Source organism: Colletotrichum abscissum (assembly GCF_030869225.1).
Source record: "Colletotrichum abscissum strain IMI 504890 chromosome Unknown Scaffold_6.1, whole genome shotgun sequence".
Classification (NCBI taxonomy): domain Eukaryota; kingdom Fungi; phylum Ascomycota; class Sordariomycetes; order Glomerellales; family Glomerellaceae; genus Colletotrichum; species Colletotrichum abscissum.
In genome coordinates this window covers 1,091,818-1,106,722 of record NW_026850503.1, presented here as the reverse complement: position 1 = coordinate 1,106,722, position 14,905 = coordinate 1,091,818, and the positions used below count along the sequence as shown (strand labels likewise).

The following is a 14,905-nucleotide window of genomic DNA, read 5'->3' as shown; positions in this document are numbered from 1 at the left end:
TGCTATTCTCGTGGAACGGCAGCGTCAGCAGTGAAGAGGCGTAGGCGTTGGCGTAGGCGGAGTAGGCGCAGACGCAGACGCAGTCGAAAAGAAAAGCAGGCGCAAGATGCTTTCCTACAGACGGAGGAAAAATTGAATGGGAGGACCGCAAGCCAAACGTCGGACGGATGGTCGAACGGAAGGAAGAGTTTCCAGTCGGGCGGTGGTAAAGTGAGATCGGACGAAGAGGCGTAGCCGCGTGGGGAGGTCAGGTACTGGAGTAAGTAGAGAGTGGAGGGTCTTGTGTCCGTGACCCGCGCAAGTCTGAGGACAAGGACGAGGACAGGAAGGACTGGACGGGCGACGGTAGGATTTTGGCCGAAATGTCGACGAGGGGAGGGGATGGTGTAATTAAGTGAGGGTGAGAAAGGACCCAGGCGGGACGAGCAGAGAAAGGGCCAGATGCGGGTCGTGTACTGGGAAAGAAACAGGGAATGGCACTGGTGCGTTGCGGGCAGAAGAAGCGCAAGTAAAAAGTGCAAGTGTGCAGATAATTACGGTCAAGCAAGTGCAAACGATTGAGAGCTCGAGTCTGGAGCTGAAGCTGGGCAGTCGTGGATTGGATTGGATGGGCGGACTTGGGACCGCGACCGCAATTGGAAGAGTGTATTGTATCCGTAATGTGTAATTATGCCAGTGGAGGTGAAGGTAAGATGGGCGGGGGATCGGGATGAGGTCAGTGCAGTGCGCAGTGTAATGCAATTCGAGATTTGCTACTCTGTAGTTGCGCCGACACGAGATTGTTCCTATCCTTACCAGGCTGGATGGCGCAAGCAAGGTGGTGATGATTACTGAATGGTGTGAAGAGATGAAGACATGGAATTTGGGAAGGGGGAATTCAGCAGCGGACGCAGGTCTATTACCTACAGATCCAATGAGTGGTAAGAAAGGCAGGTACCGATAATCGAGGGGCGCCGTGCCTTCCTTAGTCCTTGCCTTGGTAGAGCACGGGGGAGCGCGTGAGAGAAGCGCATCAGAATGGGGGATTCCTTGGTCAGCACCTGCCTGTGTTCTTGACGCTTGACGACACAGGAAGGCATGGTCGCTCTCTTTCCTGCCCCCAGGGCCCATGGATGCAATGTCCCATCCAATTTGAGAGCTGGGAGGGGCGGCACCGATACGCAGTCAGGAAGGCGCACTGAAGCAACAGCAATTCACGGCGTTCATTGGTCAGATTGGGTAAGAAGGCAATCCAATCCAATCCGCGCTCCGCACCCTGCAGCAAGAAATTCCCCCGACGCAGGTACCGACGGGGCCACGCTAAACTGGGTTGAGGTCGATGTACCCGTCGCTTGTCTCGTCTGAGAGACTGGGAGTGTTGTGGTTTGCTCTCATGGGCTAACTACCTTACCTTACGGAGCACCATAGGTAGCCCAATGGCCCCAATGCTCCTCTCCTGAAGTGGTCCCCTTGTCCCTTCACACTTTATGTACTCCTTGAGAATCCTCACCCCTCGTCCAGGAGTCTAGTCGTCTCCTCTTTCGATGCTCATCATGCTCCACGAGAAAACACCTCCAACCTCCGCATGGCGTGTAACGCAGCCAGGCTCTAACAGCTCGCTAACCCAGCCCAGGGCCCCCAGAGCCACTAACGAGAGCTAATAACGCCATTGGGGCCACCAAGAGCTGCCCAAGGCTCCAAGCACCCAAAAAGGTCTCGCCCGCCCGCGCGCCCACCACGAGGAAATGGATCCCCCTCCCCCGTTGACAGAAACACCGTTTGAACTCCCCAGCCAGTTGGCTTCTTATCTCTGGGCCCGTCTACATTACCTACCTTAGTCTGAGCCAGTGACTTCTGTACGAAGTTCAGAATGTCGGCATCAAACGTGCCAGATCCGAAATGATTGGATTCTTCAAGCTCGCATGTCAGCAGATGCGGAATCTCGTAGTCTTACAATGCATGTTTCCCGAATTGCATGGCGGTGAGCTGCTGGGCATCGACCAATAGCAGTATTAATCTCATTAACGCAGTCTCTACACCGTGTTCATGCATTGTACCGTGTCCCACTAAACCAACACTAGTCCCCGATACAAGAATTACCGCATCGTCTTCTGCCCCTTTTTCTTTCCCCTTTTCAATTAACACACAAACAAGGCTGAGAGTCCGGAATACTGAGAATGACGTTACGCACCGTTGAGGTCGGCGCATGGGAACATCTTCTCCGCCTGAAGAAGAGCTTGCTTTTTCGTCATCAACTTTCTTGCCGTCTTAGACACCACTAAAAGTCATCTCACTATTTTGTTTAGCCGCGTAAGTCTAGATCATGTGACGAAATGCTCGGTACATTCCTTGGAGTATCCGTACTTCAAGGTAAGTGGTAGGAGACCGTACTCGCTTACACGGATAAGCGCCTTCCCATGAATGAGTTTCGAGCGCTTTCAGATGTAACGGAAGGCGAGAGGAAGCCCGTCCCAGACTCTCGCCGAAAGGGACCCTCCCTGAAGCAACCGCGACAAAAGATCACAAACCTGCCTTCCCAGCAAGAACAATCCAAGAAATGTGCCTCAGGCCCAGGCAACCCCTGAAGATTGCATTCAGTGATTGCATTTCGCAACTCGCAACTCCCAAAAATTCCCTGCCCACCCGCATCTCGTCAACTTCATCCCCTGGCCAATCACCTCCAGCCAACTCGGTATTTGCTTGTTGGTTCCCGTTCATCATGCTTCCCGCGCGTCTGTCACGCGTGGTCTTCGCGAAGGTTTCGCTTTTTCTTCTTTACCTAGAGCTTAGATAAAGCGTAACTATCCCTAACTTTTGACTGGTCATCGAATATTCGAAGGGAAACAAAGGCGTCTTGGTCTTGGCAATTCACGTTTACTTATGCTTGCTCACACACACATACACACACACACACACACCGCTCGGCATCCTACAGCATCGCTCCCCGAAGCCAACTCAAGTCATTGAGCTTGTGTAGCCCGCCATCGTACCAAGTGGTACTGCAGCAATCCAATCACTGGAATGGTGGGTTGACTCTGCCTTTTTACGCGGCATGCCGTAGCTTGCAGGGCTCGTGGCACGGATGGAATTGTCTATGCTCTCGCTGCCCGCCTTGCGCGCTGGTCGACCCGACTCGCTCTCTCCCGAATGCTCACCGGAAGATCGTCGACATGCTACCTCACTGACAAGTCCAGATGTGGACGGCGATCTGGTATTGCAACATGCAACTGCCGCTGACTTGCCGTCCGTCATCCTGCCCTACACACCCACTAACACCAAGCACCAGCAGCAAACCATCACGCAACTTACCTGTCAAAATGCTCTAGGCTCATTCACGGTTGTCCTCAAAACTCTAATAAACCCTCAACCGTCTTGTCACCTCTCACTCGAGCCCCCCATAACCAGCCAATCTCGCTCCCCATCCACGGCCCCTCTTTCCTCTCGGCTCCCGTCCCCATGAACTGTGGGGCTTCCGACGCCGAAATGGCCCATGTTTCACATTAACCACGCGCTCCTTTATGCCATCTCATCCCAAAAATTCCTCTCAAATTGTCCGAGATCGATCGGCGCTCCAATTTTACAGTGCTTTTAGCTTGTGGAACAAAGCACAACCGCATTCCAGGGGTCCAACTTGTGTTGCTTGATTTTTTTTTCCCTCTCATTCTCATTTCCGCATGGCCTTACCGCTGCTGGCCGGGTAGGGAGCACAAATACCATTCAGTCTAGACTTCCTTCCATCCATACCACCATGACTTCGACTTGAATGTTGAGGTGTGAGACAAGGCGGTTGCCTTTCCAAGTGTCAGGCACCGAGACAAGACTACTACATAAAAGGCACACTAATGTCTGCTGATCTCCTCTCATAGCCCTAAGCTTAACTCGACTTCATGCAATTCAACACATTAAACCACCGCGAATATCAATATCCCCCCTCATCTTATCGGGCGGCTTCACAAAGAACCGGTGGTTTCGTGTGAGCCTACCCAGCCCTGGCATCTCATTCAACCAGGTCTGGGAAGATCCCCGTGAACCGCAATATCGCGGAAACAGCTTCCGTACCCCAGGTGTCCAGCGCCCTGACGCCCTGCTCGCTCGGGTGGCGCCCCCCGTCGGCCCGCTGGCTCATGCCTCTCCCGCTCCCATGCAATACATTATACCGAGTCGAGCCTCCGGGCCCATGGCACTGGTTAAGTTCATATCTTCTGAGGTTGTGAATCCTGCGTCGTTGCTGGCTTTAGGCTTTCAGACCCTTGAAGTCAACCCGTGGAGCGCCGTAGACATGAAGCTCAACGATTCCATACTCACGAGGGGCTTTGTGCTCATTCCTGGACTGGTACAACAGTCTCTCTCGCGCGCGTCAGCAGATTTACCAGCGACTGCCTTCGTGACGAACTGTAAACCAGCACTGTCTGATACAGATCCCACAAATGGGCATCTACCGAGCCAGGGTGGTAAGAAACAAGGTTACCTGGGCAAGTGGGTGTTCATTGTTTGCATCAGCCTTACACCGCAACCGAGTGAGCCGACGGTGCTCGGTTAGGTTGCTGCACTTGTCAAACATTACATGTACTCTCCTCTTACGCAGTCCAGCAAGGGTGAGGTTGTAAATGCTTCCGAACATTGTCTGTTGGCCTTAGTCAGTGTGGTTGTTTAGACGGGTTTGTGTCCCGACGAAGTCTGCAAGGGGGCCTGGCGACGTTGAGATTGGAACTGCCACGTCCGTAGTTGTGCTTACTTCAGGCCAGGTGAGGAGAGGACTGATGTTCATTTTGCCTTGCAGTGCAAGTATCTTGCATGTTTTCATCACCTGGGCATATACACTCCCTACTTCAGGAGTTGCTCCTGGAATCCGTGAGTTGATGAGGCGCCGTCGCCTTGGGTTGCGAGGAGGCGGAAGTTTACCTCTAGCAGTGTGACGGATAAGTCTGGAACTCTTCTGCGCTCTGTATGACCCTGGCTTTTTGGACCTTATAAATGATTCTCATTCGCCCACTCTGTTCATAGGAACACCAAGGAATGTAGCCCCTTTTCTTGGTGTGTGACAAGGCACTGGGTGAGGCCCTCCTCGAGGCCTAGACAGACTGAACGAACATCGTGATTTGTGTCTGTCTTCGTCCAGCCATAGTCATCGGGGTCTGTCTTCATCAAGCATACCGCAGCTCTCTCTGCTCGAGTCTGGCAAGCCAGCGTGACGTATACGCCTTACAATATACCCGGGACCGGGGACGGGGCCTAGTACCAGTTCCTTATCGACGTAATAAGCCCACGATCTCGGCTATCCAAGGACTCACGCAACTTCGTCATCGCCGCCTGCCCGTATCAGACCCTCGCCTTTGCCGCCGACGAAGTTTTGAAGATCTTTCTACTCGATGCCAAAAGGCGGCAAGTTCTGAACTTGGTTGAAGTATGAATCAAATGCTCTAAAGTCTTCTTACTTGTATCGTGGCACGGATCAGAGCAGCTGCTTCGAGTCGGCAAGGGCAGGCAGTGCACACACCTGGTGTCGTACCGCGGGAATTGCAGCCACGTAACCCCCGTAGGCTCTTTACAGCGTGTTGACGAACCGGGACGCCAAGTCTTTATGTCTTCTCGCCGGAGCGAATTCTGCAAGTGGTAGTCAGTGGAAGCTGTCCTTACAGACGTTGATGAACACCTCGCCAGGTAGGTGCGATCTCCATCTTCGTAGTCGATTCCTCTGGACCTTCGACGTCCCAATCAACAGTAAATCTTAACACAATATGAGTGACTTGGGCATCTTTCGCCTTTCCTCTTCTCTAACGAATACTATATCTTCGCCAGCTCCTGACTTGATCGAGCTTTTCTGTACCGCATTGTTCCGGAGCTCATCTGCTGCGCTTGTGATTATGCTTGTGGTTGTAGTTGCTGAAATCCACTATTTGGCCTTTATCATTACTAAGAACTCAGAGACACCATGAGGTCCGAACACAACGAGTAGAAAGGGGGAAAGAACACCCTTCCATTCTTCTCTGGGCCGCTCGTCTAGTACTTAGATCAGAATAATGTATCGGTGGCCCAAAAGAGCGAGAGAAAGTAGTTACTGTAATAAGAAATCACCTTGGATAGAGCCTGCCCGGGAGGCGGATTGTTATGGCGACTTTCGTGAGGTGCTAGATTATACCGTAAGGTTATGAAGATACCATGTCCGCCACAGAAGTGATTTGCCTAGAGAGAGAACATTGGATTAGGACATTAGTGGTGACACTCTTTATTTCGAGACCGCTTTGGAAATGACACGAGCCTCAAAAGGGATTGAAAGAGCATAATCTTCTGCTCGTCTCATCAATGAAGAAAGTGTTACCAAAGGCAGCTTGAAGCACCTTCCGAACTTTCACTTGCATAATTATCTGCTCCTATGCTTTCATGATGTCATGTATTCTAAAGCCAAGACGCTGCAGGACATCTTGAAGCCACTACTCTTTCGTTCTGTTCCCAGTACGAGACGGCCTTCATCCACAATATACTCATCCACTGGCATTGGCGAAGGGAAAGTCCCCAAAAAAGAAAACCTATCATTGTGAGAGGGTACGTAGGTCTCACCTGCCGTATTGATGGGCACTTTCTCAGCGTTGTGTGGGCTATTAATTAGCAGAGCTTGTCCCGCAAAGATGAGCCAGATCCTCTCCCGTGCGTTCGGGCAAGTGATGAACGAAGAAGCTAGCCGCGTAAATGACGCACTCCTAATATTGTGTCGTGGCTGTCCCTCAACGCCATGATACCTCGAGCAGAAGTTTGTTCCCATGGGTAGGAAAATTCAAACGCTATAGACATGGTCCATTACAACGGCACGGCAGATTGGTTCCTCGCTAGTTGGAACATTCCTCACCTTCTACTCTGCACGGTTCTACCGGAAGACTCGAGCTAGAAGGTAGGACACTGCCGCGAGTACGTTCATATACACGCGTGACAGTGACGGCCGAGGGACTGAGCATTAAACAGATGAGTGGTATCTTTCCTATATCAAAGGTCTCTATAAGATTCTCACCGAGCCCCTAAACACCGAAAACCCGGATCTAATGAACCTTCTCTACTTCTCTAAAGCTTTCCTCTTCTCCCCCGCCCTATCCACACATCTTCACCGTCTAACCCTCAAACACCTCATGCTGCAGCTCAACCCCGAAATCCTGCGCGATATCCTTCATCCTCTTCTCCATCTCGTCCTCCATGCCGCCCCCGAACCCAAGCAGCTGCTTCACCTTGAAAAAGTAAAACGCGACATCCGTCAGCGCCAACACGCCCTTGAACAGCAAATGCCGCCACGCGTTGCCCGCCCTCTTGGCCCACGGCAGGTTCGGATCCTCAAACAGGCTGCGGCTCGCCCACTCCCCCATCATCTTGACGCGGTTGACGGGGCTGCCGAGGTACTGGTTGTTCCCCTGCACGATGCGCATGTTGCGCCCGATGAAAATCAGCTCCTTGGGCCACTTCTCCTCGTCGGCCAGCATGTCGCGGATCCCCTGCTTCATCCGCTGCTGCATCTCGTAGTGCCGCTCCGCCGGCGTCTTGCCCTCGAGCTCCTTCATGATGCCGTTGCGCGTCCGCTCGTCGCCGCCCTCGTACGGCCTCATCAGCGTCGCGCTCGCGAAGAGGTCCGCCGCCTTGATGCCCCACTCCGTCGTCACCTTTTCAATCGTCTTGTTGTCGAACGTCATGAGCGCTTTCCAGAAGACGCCGTACTGGTGCCGGAACTCGGGCGACATGTAGACGTACAGGCCGTGGTCGATGAGCACCAGCTCCGCGCGCCCGTTGGGCAGGCGCCGGATGAAGATGTTGCCCGGGTGCGGGTCGCAGTGGACGACGCCCCATTTGAAAATCTGCGCGGAGAAGAGGTCGATCATGGTCGTCATGACCTCCTTGCTCGACAAGCCCAGGCCGCCGCGCCCGCGACGGCCCTTCCACTCGCTCCGCTCCGGCTTGAACTGCTCGGCGTACGGCCGGTCGCGGAGCTCGCGGCGGACGGTGGCCATGTCGGGCGGCTGGAGCTGCGCGCCGTGGACGCCCGGCGACCCCTTGCCGTACCCGCCCATCCATCGCCCATTGATCCCTTGCTTGTCCCACAGCCGCGTACCCTCGATCCACTCCGTCACCATGACGCGCCGCGTCGAGAGCTCCGGATAGACCTTGGGAACGTACACCCTGCCGCGGAGGCCCTTCTCCGAGTTGATCAGGTCCCTCATCGTCTCCGAGTTCTTGGCCTCGTTCAAAAAGTCCGTCTCGAGCTCCAGCCGCTCCGTGATGAAGGGCACGAGGCTGTACAGCGGCAGGTCGAACCACCTGCTGTAGATCCACGCGACCGTCTTGAACGCCCACAGGTCCCACGTGATCTGCTTGGCAATCTCCCGCTTCTGGATCTTGACGGCCACCTCGCGGCCGTCGGGCAGCCGCGCCCAGTGCACCTGCGCGACGCTGGCGCTCGCCCTCGCCCGCCTCTCCATGACGCCCTTCCCCTCCTCCCCGCGGAAGCTGACGCCAAACACGTCCTCGACGCTCCGCCCGCCAAAGTCCTCGCGGATCACGGCCTCGACGTCGCTCCAGTCGTCCTGCGGCGCGTCGTCAAACATGCGCGCAAACATCTTTTGGAACTCGGGCGGCAGCACGGCGCTCTGCATGGCGATGGCCTGGCCGATCTTGAGGTAGAGCCCGCCGTTGTGCCGCAGCAGGTCGAACAGGCGCTCGGCGTTGCGGACGTGCAGGTCCTGCACGGTGCCGCCGGTAAGCGGCTCGGGGCGGAAGTTTAGCTTGTAGTCGAGGGCGACGAGGAGGCCCGTCCCGAAGGTGCGGAGGGAGCGGGCGAAGCCCGAGGCGTAGATTTGTCGGTCGGCGAGGTAAAGCGTGCCGCCGACGGCGGAGAAGATGACGAGGCGGCGTAGCCATTTGGAGCTGCGCTTGTATGTGCGCGCCTTTTTTGGTGCGCCGAGGGATTCTGGCGAAGGGGGGATGAGGGCGCGGCGGGCGCTGCTCGTGTGGATGCGCGCCGTTCTGGTGTGGGAGAGGAGTCGTGATGTCGTCGTATTCGCCGCTGTCCTTGTCGCTGTGGCCGTTGTCGGTATCGATCTCGATCTATGCAGTAGGTGATGACGCCCCGCGGCGCCCGCGGAGGTTGAGAAGAGACATCTCTGCGCTGGTGATCTCGCGGCGGAGAGTCCAGCTATGCTCTGGCGTAACATAATTGGTAATGACGAGGACGTATGAGGAGGGAATGAAGGCGGAAGTCAGAGGCTCCCATTACCTTGTGTCCTCAAGTCTAAGGGGGGAGAAATGACAACCAAATGGAGAGAAAGAAAAGGTTGTGGTTGAGGGTAAAAAGTTGCAAAAGTCCCGTCAGAGGTCAATCGGGTTCGGCGCGGCCGCCGGATCTGTCGTTGGCGCCACAGGGTCAGGTAGGTAGGTCAGATCAATGACGATAACGAGGGCCAGGCCACCGAGGTACGCCATCCATACAGCAAAAGGAAATCTCCGTCGGCGAATCAAGCACCGATGCGTCCGTTGCATCCGCTTATCCCCGGCCCCGCCCGATCGCTTTCGGCACCGATTGCAGGTGCCCACCTCGGACCTGGCGATAGGCACCGGTCAGTATTCAATGATGAGTTGTGAACTGGTGTGGTTTCCATGTAAGTGGTCTCAAGCAAGTTAGGACTTGGAGCATGCATTCAATAACCGATGAATAGACCTCATGTTTAATCCCAAGGTTTGGCTGACCTGCCTGTATTTTCTAGTCAAGATTCAAATAGCGGCACGAGGCCTTTTGCCTCTTTTGACGAACCCAAGAGGTCTCACGAACCCTGACCCGGCGTAATTACTCAACAGTCGAGCACGTTGAGTTTAGTCTATTCCGCAGCAGCAGCAACAGCGTAAGCTCGCGTATTTTCTTGCGGGTCAGCCTTGGGTCACCAGGGAGTATACCGGAGTAATATAGAATGAGTTTGCCGAGTCGCTCCAGAGTCCAGCGGGAACATTCAATACTGTGAGATAGTCCCGATCCGTAACTACTAACCTTATTCTCAAGTCTTATATCCGAGACCTGCCGGACCTTTCTGTAGAGCCGGAATGCACTTTTCAATGTGAAGGAATTGACACCAAACCTAGAAGATGAAGAAGCATCTCACCGTTTGTCTAATTGACACGTCCAAAGCAATTGCCTAAATAAGCCTCTTCCAAAGCGTGTGGTCTAGATCACGAAAGTCGCCGACCCGAGCCCAAAAGCCAATGAGACCTCTGGCAGCATTGCGCATCTACCACTTCCTGCCCCTCGATACCTTCACCTCCTAGTCAAAAGCTCTATAACTGGCCAACGCCTAATTCAAGGTTGACGACGTGGTACGCCATACAGCCAGAGCGCCCCTTTCCCGCCGGCTGACTAACAGGGTAGGCCATGGCTCCATCCAAAGTGCCGCGTTCTGAAGCATTGGGGATCGACGGCGTCCGGTGCCTGAGATTAAGTGAAACAAAAGCGAGGTTGTGGGCCGATTTCATGGGCAAAGCTTGAATGACGGCAGCTTCAGCCACTTGAACCCTTTGGCAGACACCACATGCTAAAGGTCGTGACGAAGGGGGGAGGCGGGAAGCACACAGAAGAAAAAAGGTTGGTCAGCTCCTCATGCAGTTAGGCGGCGGCCGTTCCCGCAACCAGCGGCTCAGCGGGTGTCGGTCCCTCGATGTAAGGCATGTCGACCATTCCTTCGTCTGAATTTCTCATTGCTGGTGAGAGGAGGGTGCTTGCTTGTTGTGGCAGAAACCGAGGTTGCACACCACTGCCTAGGGGCATTGTGATCCGATCCGTCGTGCGAATAGAAGACGCAGCGTCGCTCGGGTTGACCATGACGCAAGTGGTCGACAGACGTGACGTCTTGGTTTGAGCTTAGAGGGTCTGGCAAGAATGAGTGCATGAACCAAGTGTCCCTGCACACCCATCAGATCTACAAGGTGCGCGTGGGTTCAGTAAGACCAGAGGCAATCATAGAACGTTTTGATGGGATGGGCGCCATTCCATTGTCAGCGGAGAAGTTCCAGTCTTTTGCCGTTCTAGGCAATATAAAAGTTGTAAATTGCCTACGGAAATACAGTTGAGTCAGGAAACAATGAGGGTCGATAATTTGGGCTTGGTTTTGATGGCCCGTCTGGCCTCACCCACCGTGGTGCGACGCCTCGGCTGTCGTGCAGGAGCCTCTAACTGTGCCTACATACCGAGACATGTCTCGACATTGGACGCAGAGCTCAGTCTGTTTACCGTGGGCCATCTATTCTCCGAATACCCCAACATTAGCTGAGGGCCCTGGCGAAGAGCTGTACAGATGATTGAGTAGGCCATGGCTGCCAATGGCTAAACTTGGCAAGGTTTGACCGGGTATCTTAGGGTAGGAAGACGATGGATGAAGCATCGTCTAAAGACTCTACGTAACAATCAGCAAAAGCTTGGCCACAAAACCCCGACTTTCAGAGTGGCGTCTCTGAATAGACATAGTCAGACCCGGACCGTCGCGTGTCAGTGGTAGCTGATGTATCCGACCTAGGTATTCGAGGTGAGTCGCTCTGGCACGTCCTGGGGCCTGAAGGTTGAAGACGGAAGGCCATGGCGCCGACGTGACTACGTGTCGAACAATTGGACCTAGCCAGGGGGTAAGCTCCGGAATGATCAAAGGGGCCCAGAACAAGCCGTCGATCGACGAGCAGTTCATATTTTGACTCGCTCAAGACTGAGAGTTCATCAAGATGGCTTCGCTTCTCGCTCATAACAGGCGGGCTATACGGCGGGCGGCATGGGCTGCTGCGTTCCGGGTTGACTGAAAGCTGGCGGCAGAATGGACTGTGGGGGTTTTGGCATGGAAGACCGCAGGAGTTGCAGGGCGAACAACCTTGGTGTCTGCGTCAGAATCTGAGACGGCGAAGCGCCCGTGTCACAGAGTCGCCTATTGTCAGCCAGTTGCCTCAAGATTCTCTTCATCTGAAGAAGTCAATACCACAGCCACAACGCTGGCATCAAGGTAGACATCACGCGCGAAGCACTTCGGCCAACGACGCCATGGAACAAATGGAAGAGGCTCTCGGCGAAGGTCGTCTTCGAGGCGACCTAATATTCCTCCCGTCTCTGACGAGCTTCTTCCCATTGAGGAGGCACGGCCAAAGCTTGGACAGCCTGAAATAGCCCAGGGTAGCGATGCTAGCGCCCGATAACGCGTCGTTGCGGCGGTGGGCTAGCTGTCTTGGTCAGCAGAGTGGTTATGTTTCGACTTTCGATCCAGAGCATGGCCGTCGTCGTTGTGGTCTTAGGCACCAGGGCTGCTTCTCGCATTTCCGATACGCCTGAATCTCTTGACGTTGATGTCGACAGATACCTGTTACTGGAACCAAGTTGGTCAACGCAATCTGGGTGCCGCAACTTTTTGTTTCTCTTTGTCCTCATGCCTCGCGAATCCGACGGTTCAATAGGTGAAGTATATATCCGTGGAAGGCTTAAAATGTCAGAGAAACGTTGCGTACCAACGGAAAATATGGCAAAATGAGCGCTTACCGCCGATTGACGTAAAGCACAGCGGTGGTCGCATGTATCTGCTACGCGGGCGATCCACGGTCCTCAAGTCGCTACAATAGTTGCTTGGAACTTATCGAAGGCAGAGTGGATGCTTGTAATTGCAGTGTAGGGATGCGACCGACAACGGCGTTGCGTGGACCCCTGGGCCCAGGATACCGAGAGAGTTTCTGGTGCCCCATCCCGACAAGGGGGCCTTAATTCACGATGCTATGCCTTTGCGTCGTCCGTTTGACCACGGAGGAGTCTGAAGCTGTTCGCAAGTTTGCAGGAGTCAGGTCAAAAGCTACACAGGAAGTCAGCTCACGAATCCCGCAATGATAAAGACCTTGAGGTTCCGTACGATCATGAGAGATGCGGCGCTCACAGAGTGATTGGGACTTTGGAAGCACAACACTAGATGGCTAATTCGGATCATCAAAACATATGATTGGTGGAGTTGTTCCAACTAGGATCTTTGAGCGGCGGGGTGATTGCAGAGGACGAGAAGGATGAGGGCTTGCCGGCACGGTGCATCCATCGCCATTCCACTCCTCATCCTGCTAAGCTTTGTTGAATTCCAGGGGGGCATAGACTCGCGAGCGCTCGATCTCGACCTGCTTGATCGGGGTAAGGTTGTTCGTGACACTGTCAGACTAGGTATCCGTAGAGAGAAGTCCTGAGCTTCCAGGTATCCAGGGTCCAGAAAAGTAGCATGTAGTACTTCGTACTCCGTAACGTAACTGTACTGTAGCTTGCCATACTTCAATCAAAGGTTTCCCATGAAAAGCTCACGCGGATTTGAATGCCGGAATCATGAGTAGGGCCTGCCGGGTAAGCACGCGATTGCGTGCAGTCGATTGCAGATAGGCCGACCTAGAATCGACCGGGACCTGACTAGACGGGGATGAATTGAGTTTTTTTTTCCCACTCTCCGTCTCTGTCGGGGTGATATCGGTCGTAATTTGGGAAATTAGAAATGACATGGTCGTCGCTCAACTTTTTTCTCGTTGGTCAGAGATTCGAGTCGGGTCCTGTGGTGCTACTATCTGTGAGCTGGTGGTAGCGGACTCGGTCCCGGCTTCCTGGGGTCACACTAATGGAAGGGAAGCTTAGCCGCAGTCATTTGTGGCTGGCTTGGTGACAAAGGATTTATTGGCTCTTTTGCAAGTATTCGTCCCGTCTGCGTTGTATACCGCATGTTATTAAGGTGGACTTGTGTTTCCATGGATGGCTTGCCAGCTGCGTAAATGAATGTGTGGTCAGGTCCCTTATTCGTAGACGAAGCGTACTCACATCATTCGTAAGAGGCTCCTATTGGCCGGAGCTACCTCAGAAGACAGAATAACGGTATTCTGTGATGAAGCCTAATGGAATTCAATGTCTCTGGTCAAAATGGAGGCCGGACCAGACTTCCGCGAGAACAAGGGCATTGTCCTGTCGAGCTCGGAGAAGATTGACCTTTTGGGAAAGCCATGCAGTCGGTGCAGCATGTCTTGGGAAGAGAGAGATGGAATGGTGTGGCTGCCGGGGGACAGTTGGACACGCGTTGAGGAACAAAGAATACCTCCGGTCTTGCGCTAAGAACGGTACATTGCCCAGGTACCTGCCATTTAGATTCTTGGAGTGCGGCGTGCCTGTTCGTGCCTGCCCCCCATCGATATTGGGGCCAACCTGCGCTGCATTTCGGCGGCGGGGGGGAGAATATTGATTTGAACCAACGAGTTAGCGGGCACAACACCCGCTGCAGAGAGCCCACATGGGGACATCTGGGTTCCAGGCTCTCGTGGCAGACGATGTGAGCCCAGTGTCTGACTGCATGGAGATGCAGACCCGTCTCCGTTTCTCGCGCACTCCAATCTCGTCGCCCTCGACCCGACCCTGTTGTGCGGCTTGCGGCGTGCCTGCCTCTCGACTCTCTGCCAATCTGCGCTGCTTGGTGCCTGCAAGCCGTTTGCTACCTAGGTGGGCTGTGCACTTTTACTTGCACGCTGGACTTCTAAATAGTACGTATCTTATCCATCCCTCCAGGCAAGGCACAATAAGCCCATCCTCTACCCTAGGGGTGAAGATAGAAAAGAAATAGGTACCATCATGGGCGACGGACGCATTTCGCCCTCAAGGCACAATCGATACAAGCACCACAGGATGTGTTGCCTCCAAAACAAGAACTCATGATCAATCATCAGCCTCGCAAAGCAGGCCATGCAAATGAAGCTGGCTGGTTGCAGTTCTCAATCAAGGTAATTGGATAAATAGGCATGTCGACTGCAGCTTGGCCACTGCCCCAGCCACATCCAGCTACGCAACCTGCCCAACGCCTCCCGCTATTCCATTGGAATCCTGCACCAAAACCTGGGCTATCTATCTTAGGAACCTCACTCTTCCAGAACCAGTCGCACT

At 54.1% G+C, this 14,905-nt stretch overlaps 6 protein-coding genes across 6 annotated transcripts; 3 read left to right on the top strand and 3 right to left on the bottom strand.

Annotated features, from left to right (window-relative positions):
• Nucleotides 1–2: 2 nt before the first annotated feature.
• CABS01_03355 (uncharacterized protein) lies at nucleotides 3–533 on the bottom strand (the record flags this gene model as incomplete). The annotated part of the gene is made up of 1 exon (XM_060536731.1): nucleotides 3–533. A coding segment is annotated over one exon (531 nt), but the record flags the coding sequence as incomplete, so codon positions are not given.
• A 2,528-nt stretch (nucleotides 534–3,061) lies between these two features.
• Nucleotides 3,062–3,439, top strand: CABS01_03354 (uncharacterized protein; the record flags this gene model as incomplete). Its single annotated transcript, XM_060536730.1, has 1 exon — nucleotides 3,062–3,439. The coding sequence occupies one exon, from the start codon at nucleotides 3,062–3,064 to the stop codon at nucleotides 3,437–3,439; it is 378 nt and encodes a 125-aa protein (XP_060392649.1).
• A 214-nt stretch (nucleotides 3,440–3,653) lies between these two features.
• CABS01_03353 (uncharacterized protein) lies at nucleotides 3,654–4,519 on the top strand (the record flags this gene model as incomplete). The annotated part of the gene is made up of 2 exons (XM_060536729.1): nucleotides 3,654–3,676; nucleotides 3,967–4,519. 2 exons carry the CDS (start codon nucleotides 3,654–3,656, stop codon nucleotides 4,517–4,519), a joined length of 576 nt encoding a protein of 191 aa, XP_060392648.1.
• Nucleotides 4,520–7,079: 2,560 nt separating this feature from the next.
• CABS01_03352 (ABC1 family protein) lies at nucleotides 7,080–9,164 on the bottom strand (the record flags this gene model as incomplete). Its single annotated transcript, XM_060536728.1, has 1 exon — nucleotides 7,080–9,164. The coding sequence occupies one exon, from the start codon at nucleotides 9,162–9,164 to the stop codon at nucleotides 7,080–7,082; it is 2,085 nt and encodes a 694-aa protein (XP_060392647.1).
• A 1,436-nt stretch (nucleotides 9,165–10,600) lies between these two features.
• CABS01_03351 (uncharacterized protein) lies at nucleotides 10,601–10,816 on the bottom strand (the record flags this gene model as incomplete). The annotated part of the gene is made up of 1 exon (XM_060536727.1): nucleotides 10,601–10,816. The coding sequence occupies one exon, from the start codon at nucleotides 10,814–10,816 to the stop codon at nucleotides 10,601–10,603; it is 216 nt and encodes a 71-aa protein (XP_060392646.1).
• Nucleotides 10,817–12,215: 1,399 nt separating this feature from the next.
• CABS01_03350 (uncharacterized protein) lies at nucleotides 12,216–12,497 on the top strand (the record flags this gene model as incomplete). The annotated part of the gene is made up of 1 exon (XM_060536726.1): nucleotides 12,216–12,497. One exon carries the CDS (start codon nucleotides 12,216–12,218, stop codon nucleotides 12,495–12,497), a length of 282 nt encoding a protein of 93 aa, XP_060392645.1.
• Nucleotides 12,498–14,905: the final 2,408 nt, after the last annotated feature.